Genomic DNA, 8,071 nt, shown 5'->3' on the forward strand with positions numbered 1-8,071 from the left:
CAGGCACTTCTATTCAAGTCCACAGAGTGCATACTCACTCCTCAGCAGATTTTCACTAAATCATAACAGGAAGCAAGGGCAGAAATAGGTACAAGGAATTAATCATCGCCTTTGATTACCAACCCGGTCTAGCAAGAGAGGTATATCAGTCTGTACTAGCCAGGCGGCCATTGTTGCTGTCCCCTAACCCCAAAGAGTCCCTCGCTCAACTATTAAAAAGTATGCCTTTATAAACATGATATTGTTCCCGAAGACTTTCTATTTCAAAGCCATTAACAAAAACTCCTTAATAACCTTACTAACAATTCTACATGTCTAAATTCTTTGTAAGGGACCTGGTGGTGATTGAATCATTAATCTGTCCCAGCAGCAATGCTTAGAGAGAGGGGGACCTAATTGGGGGAGGGGGAGGGAAATGGGAGGCGGTGGCGGGGAAGAGACAGAACTCTTTAATAAATAAATGAAGAAAGAAAGAAAAAAAGAAAATAAAAAAGATTTTAGAAAGTCAATCACTATTATTGTAAGTACCAGTACCAGTGGCCACTGAAGGGCTAGAAACCTTGGGAGTTTTCGTACAGCCCATAGAATGCTAGGGATGTAGTGACCACGAAGGCAGCAGAGCTATGTTCAGTAACAACATGAAGTCCTCAGGGCATGTAGTCTTCGGGGCTTTGCCTCTCCAATGCTCACTCAGGTTGGCTTTGCCAATGGCCCAGCCATTTTCCATGAGATCCAATTCTCCCTGTGGGTCTCTTCGCATGGTGACCCTGACAAGTATCCTCTTCTATTTTTTATTATGAGCCACTGAGTCCAATTAGTCTGGCCCCTGTGTGCATAGCTGATTCTCTCTCCCCAAGCAGCCAGCAACTGAAAATGGCTTCTCAGTAAGGGGCGGAGCCTTGTGAGTCCCCTCCCCTCCCCATGCCAGAACGTTGACTAGTTGGATATTGTGAAGGTAAGCATTGCTGCCATGGGCTCTGTGCAACTGCCTTGTCCTGTCCTGATGGCAGCATCCACAGCACTCTTCCCCAGCCCCATCTCTTACCTTTTTTGCTGCTCCCTCTCCCATGATGCTTTCTGAGGCTTAGGATAAAGGAGTAATAGAGATTTTCCATTAGGGCTCAGCAGTCACTTCCTCTCTTGTTCTCAGCCCTTTGACCAGTTATGAATCTCAGCATTAACTACTGTCCACAGCAAAAAGTTGACCCTGACCATGGTTAAGAGCAGCACAAATCTATACACATAAACATGAAGGCAGTTTGACAACACGACCATTTAGCAGAAACCCCCTGAGGTCCCTCCTACTGTTGGGGCCTCTCACGTGTCTCTGTTGGCAGTAAAGTGGCCCGTGAACAAGAAAGAAAGAAAACTTGGTTCAACCTGATTTAGCTGTGTATGATCAAATTTTGGGGGGTTGATACCACTGTCAGCATATTTAAACCCAGTACAACCTGGAAAAAAATTTCCTGGTATTATACAATCCCCTGTGCAGAAGAATATCGAGAGCAGACTCAGGATACATGACATTTCTTTCAGGAACATGGGTTCTAGGATCAGCTACTGTGCTAGCTTAAGCACCTAGGGGAGGATCTGGAGAGTCCTCAGACGTGCTGATAACATAGAGGGCATTTGGGCCATTAGCCACCTGTGGTCCTAGCTGTGGGAGTTTGAGACAGCCTGTCCCTACAGATAACGCAGATCACCAGGCTGTCAATCACATCCAATTCCGGGCCTTCTGGATGGAAAAGCAGGTTATACACCCTTCTTTGGAAAAACAGTCCTGCATGCTTACCATTTCTGTTTTCCCTGGTGACCTGTGGGCACAAGGACCTTCCTGCTCCCAACATCCCTTCATTTTCTTCCTGAAGACCAATCCACAAATGGTGCTGCCTGCTTCCTGTAGATGAACAGGAAGTGTAATCTCTAGTTGTCCAGTAGTGGATCAGGAAACAAAGACGGGGCATCAGCAGTTTATATTCTGAAATCCTACGAACTCCTCTGGGTATAAATCCTGAAGGAGAGTTTGCTGGAGTGGTCACCATAGGTCAAGAGAACACACTGTTCTTACAGAGGACTGCAGTCCAGTTCCCAGTACTCACTCCCAGCATCTCACAACTGCCTGTGACTCCAGCTGCCGGGGATCTGATACCCTTTTCTGATCTCTATAAGCAAAGTACTCATGTGTGCATGTGTACACACGTGTGCACCTACACACACACAACTCAAAAAGAAATACAGTCACACAAAAATGCCTCTTTTTGTAAGATTTCAGACAAGTTCAGGATTACATATCAAACACATGAGAGTAATGGCCTCAGTTTGAAGACATGGAGTGGAAATAAAGAACGAGGCTAAGAAGGATAAACACAGTGAAAGTGTGTACCCAGATAAATAGCAGCCGTGTGGTATCAGCTGAAATATCTGTGAAGAAATTTCTGCATTTTATTTTACCACACATCAAAAAGAGAGAGAGAGAATAAAATGTGCAGTCTTCGTGGGGGCCTTGTGGTTGCTGCCAACAGTGGATGTCCGTGCTCAATGTCCGGTGTCCAGGCTGTACTGGGCATCACCTGCGCCGAACATCACTCTGGCTTCTTCTTGGTTTATGGATGTGACATTGTTTTTGTTCCCTAAAGGGTTTCTCTATCTACCCACACCTCCCATGAGTTTGTACAACCAGGCTTTCTATGTGAAGATGAAATTGCCTCACTCTAGAAACCAACACACACTGCCCCCTGGTGGTCAGCGCCTATGTGCGCTGGATGAGCCCTCTGGGAGAGTTTTTGGTTCTGTTAAAAACCACTTTTTTCCTTTAACTTCTTGGCTTCCTCTATTTGTAGTCTGCAGATCACAGCCTTTCTTGATTCCCCATTGTATCATTTAAGTCATTTTTCTCTAATTTTAAAGGAATCTAGAGCAAGAGGAGAGGCAGTCCAGGGGAAATGGCATTACTGTGTTCTGCTCAGAGGCAATCTAAGAGTCCGAACGTAAGCACAAGTGGACACACACAGGGCTGGTGAGCTGCTCACTCCGGAAACAGAGCCCATGGGACATGTGATGTCAAGGAGAGAGACCGAGAGAGTTCTCTCGGGAGAGAAAGACCAGTGTAGGATTCTGGGGAGATCTTTGGGAGAAAGGTGTTAGGACACTGAGGGTCTGACACCCAGTGCAGATTAACTTGGGTCATCTTGGGGGAGATGTGTGCTGGGGGGGTGTGAATCTTCAGGTGCTGGATACTAAAGTGACAGTCTTCGCTGGTGATTTTAGGTGGGGACCTGCAGTTGTCTCCCTGTGCTTGCCTGATGGCTTCAGTAGGGCTGTAGTACGCAGCGGTTGGGCAGCTCTGGTCACTGCGCAGCGTTAAGAGAATAAGCATTCTTCTCATACCCTGAGATGTGGCTACGTGCGCCCAAGGACTCCGAGATGTCAGGAAGGCTGGCATAGTCCGTAATCTCCATTGTCCCTGTCTCTGCCGCATACTCACGCCCCTGAGGAAGAAAGGGGAGGGGAAATTTACAAAGCAAAGCCCTTCTATTCTGCCTTCTGGCCCAGGACTGCTATATGTCTCAGCTTCTCCTTTCCTCCTCCCTCCCTAGCCTTCCCACCAGGGCCGGGCCTCTCTTTTCCTGAGAGGATATTGTCTGAGGGATAGGCAGAGTGAAAGAACTAACATTCCATCCATCTGCCCAGGTATACACCCTGGGACAGTCGTGGCCCCAGATCTACGACCTGTGACATACACTACACTGGTTATGTATGTATGTATGTATGTATGTATGTGTGTGTGCATGTGTGCGCGCATGTATATATATATATACGTGTGTGTGTGTGTGTGTGGTGTGTGTGCATGTGTATGTGTGTGTGGGGTACATGTGCATGTGTGGTGTTTGAGCTCCCCGAGGAGCTGCCTATGGACATGAGACTCTATCCTGTCTGATTCAGAATGAAGCAAGTTTGTTTCAAAGTGTCCTCCAAGGCTTCTTGTTTGGGTACCAGTGGCCTGGCCCTGTTAACCTTGTAGCAGGGAGGGAAGGGAATAGCTAAAGCAAGCCAGGAGTGAACACGTCCTGCTCCCGGGGACAGCCAAAGGTAACATCTGCAGAAGTTAACATTATTAGATGGAAGTGCAGGGGCAGAGAAGCCATGGGAAGGTGATGGAGGAGAGAAAGCTGGCTGCCTCAACTTCCCCAGCTGGATTTTGTGGGGTGTTGTGAGCCCCACATTTGATGGTATCTGTCTTCTATTTGTTTGTTTTTGGAAGCCTCACCTGAGGGTTCGTTCAGACACTGCTCTTCTGGGAACTCTTGGAAATTCCAGCTGCTGCCTCCGTGGGCTCCCTCAGTTTGGGGGATGTTGTAAATGCCAGCATTGGCAATGGTTTGGTCTCCCTACTACTAACTTGTATTTCACCTTTTACTTTGGTTTGCTGTGTACTTAATACACACTCACTGGAAACTGAACCTACAGTGGTCCTCACTGGATCCTACAGAGCACCCTCACCTCAAGTCAGCCACTCACCTGGCAGCTCCTCCAGGAAAGGACCACGCAGAGAACTGACAGCATCAGGCCCTTGAGCAGGAGGAGTCCACACAGCACGAAGACCAGAAGCCTTGGGGACACCCCACCAGCAGAGGAAGGAGAACTCTGGTTTCTGGAGGCAGGGAGCAGAAAAAGGAGCCTGTGTTGAGACACCATCTGCTTCTGAGTGCCCCCAGCTGGAGTTTATGTGCATAAGGACCCAGACTGAGCTCTGGAGGGACAGTGGACTTGAGTGGGAAAGAGAGCCATGGAGTCTCTGAGCCTGAGAAGAAACCCACTTATAAGAAACCCAGTTGGGGGGCTGGAGAGATGGTTCAGAGGATAAGAGTACTGGCTGCTCTTCCAGAAGGCCAGAGTTCAATTCCCAGCAACCACATGGTGGCCTACAACCATCTAAAAATGAGATCTGGTGTCCTCTTCTGGCCTGAAAGCATACATGCATGCAGAATATGTATACATAATAAAAAATATTTTTATTGGATGGGTAACAAAACAGGCTGGGGATCTGAACAGCTGGGGGGAAGGAACCTCCTCATTGGCTCAACTGGAAAACCATCAAGCTGGCCCAGAAGCAGGGGCTGCAGCAGTCACAGAGACAGATAGGTCTGCAGAGAGGAGGTGACCAGCACTTAGCAGGCTGGAGAGGAGGGCACAGAGAGCCACTTATGAAGGGGACCTGGGTTGTCACCTTGTCTACTCCTTAGTGACCCTGGTCCAGAACTGGGCAGCCTCTGGAGCTCATCTTTGGGGTTGTGAAACTTTGGCTGATCTTTAGGAGGTTCTGAAACCAAGGAGGCTCCGACTTCTCACAGGTGGGAGGGGTCTGTGCCACCACCAACTGTGCTCAGGGTTCAGGATCCTGTCCTAGCCCTGGCTGGAAGTACTTCTGGGTGCCCCGCTGCTTTGGTCATTGTCAAGGTGTGATGTGACCCTTGGTAATTTTAACTCATTGGCAGGTGTGAACATGTATGTATGTATACCTTTCAAATTTTTCTCTCCCACTAATTATCTTTTTTGTTGTCTGCCATTTCCCACTGGGGTTGCCATCTTTTCTTTGCGTACCATAAATTGCACGGCTGTGTTTGTTTTCAGCTTCTTTTTTTTTTTTTTTGGTTTTTCGAGACAGGGTTTCTCTGTGGTTTTGGAGCCTGTCCTGGCACTAGCTCTTGTAGACCAGGCTGGTCTCGAACTCACAGAGATCCGCCTGCCTCTGCCTCCCGAGTGCTGGGATTAAAGGCGTGCACCACCACCGCCCGGCCAGTTTTCAGCTTCTTAAAGTTAATTTTTCTCAGTCTGCTGTCTGCTTGCGAAAGATTCCCATAGAGTTGTTTGTTGAATAGATCCCCCTCCGAGCAGCTGGAGAGATGGCTCACAGGTTAAGAGCACTGGTTAATCTTCAATAGGCCCTGAATTCAATTCCCAGAAGCTCCATGGTGGCTCACAACCATCTATAACGAGATCTGGTGCGTAGACAGGGCACTGTATACATCATAAATAAATAAAATCTTAAAAAAAAAGAATCTGCCCTCCTTAATGCACTTTGTTTAATTCCCCCATGATGTGTGAATTTAAAGTTTTCTGGAAAAAATAAAAAATAAAAAACAAGCAAAAAATCTCCTCCTTGCCCAGATAGTTATCTGCCTTTCATTTATTTATTTTGTTTTTTATGTGGATGCCCGGGACCCAAACCCGGGTACTTATGCTCACACAGCAGATACTTTCTTTAATCATGGAGCCATCTCCCTAGCCCTATATGAGTCTGTAACCCGAGACCTTTCCTTTTCCTACAAATCTGTAAAATGTATATATCTATTCTTTCTTCAGCTATGTCTGCCTTTCCATTCTTCCTTACAGGGATTCCAGTTCATTTGGATCTCTGTCTTTTCTATGGCTCCTTCAATGCTTGGGACCTGCAGCCCAACCCCCGTCCTTCTTTCTCCACCTCCGCGTCTGGACAAGAAGGTCCTCTGCAGATCTTGATGTCCAGCCATCCTTAGAATGATCCTGCGGTCCCTGGTTCCTGGACTGCGTGAGCTCCCTAGGCATCCTTCCAGGACCCTCCCTGTGAAGACACCGGACTCACCTGTGCTGACAGCCATGGGTGAAAGAGCCAGTGGTTTCCTCCGGAGAAGCCGTGAGAACTGAGAAGGACACACAGATGGTGGTTGCTCAGATGACCAGGACCGAGATTGAGACTGGGTCCCAAGAACCGTGAGAGGAAGTAGAGAAGGGTTTTAGATGGAACCCCATCTCAAAGCCTCTCAGGCCAGGGATACCGCAGCATCTAAAATCTTCAGCTTATACTTAAAATTTTATACGTATATAAGGGCATCAATGCTAAATGTTGGCCTCCACTAACCTCAACCCCCCCACTCCAAATCAAAACTCTTTAGCCCAGCCACCTATCACTCATTCATGGCTCTTCTTTCAGCCTCTGGTGTTCACCCATCAATTTCCAATGTCTATTTAAATCAGCATTTTGTTGATGTTGTTATATAGTTTTTGAGACAAGGTCTCTCTCACTATGTAGCTTTGACTTGCCTGGAATTCCCTGTATAGAACAGGCTGGCCTCAAACTCACTGAGATCCACCTGCCTCTGCCTCTTCAGTGCTTGGGATTAAAGGGCATGCCACCACGCACAGGTAGAATTTTTTTAACGTCAAATTTCCATGTAGCCCAGGCTGACCTCGAACTTACCGCATAGCTCAAAATAGTGGACTTGAGATCCACCCACCTCCACTACCCAAGATCTGGGACCAGAGGCTGGCAGGACGCAATACTTCCAGGCTGTCTTCATGATTGTACTAATTTACATTCCCACTAACCACAGGGTTCCCTTTCTCCACGCCTTCCCTGTGTCTGTTACCTCTTGTCTTTTGGGGAAGAGTAATTCTTACTAGAGGGAGATGATCTCACTGTGGTTTGCATTCATATCCCCCTAGTAGTTTAGTGATGTTGTATGCTGTGGCTTGGTTTGGTTTTTAAACCCGCTCAGATTAGACCTGGGATCTTTATGAATACATCAAATCTGGCCTCCCAGTGGGAAGTGGGCAGCGCTGGACCAGGCAGCACACTTCATCTCTCTGTATCCAAAGCCCTGAATGGAGCTTCCTCATTGCCAGTCCCTAGGGGATCCACCCAAGGGGAAGGCCCAACTGAGTCTCAGGCTCCCCGTGTTCCTGGCCATCTATCTTTCCTCCTCATAAACCTACCTATCCTTGTTCGGAGCCCAGCGCTGGTCCGTGGAGGAAGAGTGGGCACCGCTGTAAAAGAAAAAGAAATGACTGTGTGGGGTCCTGAAGGGTGAATCCAGTCCGACCCCAAAGAGTGACAGGATATAGGGGAGCTCAGAGCAGGTCCTTGGGGGTCCCCTGGGCCAGCAGTGATCTGCACCTTAGGGTCTGCATGGGTTGCCTGTGTGAGAAAGAGAATCAAGGGCTGGAGAGATGGCTTAGCCATTGATAACACAGATTGTTCCTGCAGAGACCTGAGTTTGGTTCCCAGTACCTACACTGGGTGTTCACAGTCACT

The 8,071-nt window shown here is 47.9% G+C and overlaps 1 protein-coding gene across 1 annotated transcript in view; it reads right to left on the reverse strand.

Moving 5' to 3' along the window:
- Positions 1-3,347: 3,347 nt before the first annotated feature.
- Treml4 (triggering receptor expressed on myeloid cells like 4) overlaps positions 3,348-8,071 on the reverse strand; it is a 5,986-nt gene continuing 1,262 nt past the window's right edge. Inside the window, exons 3-6 of the mRNA XM_005359772.1 lie at positions 7,753-7,803; positions 6,623-6,680; positions 4,519-4,651; positions 3,348-3,488 (exon numbers count right to left, since the gene is read on the reverse strand). Coding sequence (XP_005359829.1) covers positions 3,348-3,488; positions 4,519-4,651; positions 6,623-6,680; positions 7,753-7,803 — 383 coding nt within the window. The remainder of the gene's footprint in view (positions 3,489-4,518; positions 4,652-6,622; positions 6,681-7,752; positions 7,804-8,071) is intronic.

This window comes from Microtus ochrogaster, linkage group LG2, assembly GCF_000317375.1.
Source record: "Microtus ochrogaster isolate Prairie Vole_2 linkage group LG2, MicOch1.0, whole genome shotgun sequence".
NCBI classification, from domain to species: Eukaryota; Metazoa; Chordata; class Mammalia; order Rodentia; family Cricetidae; genus Microtus; species Microtus ochrogaster.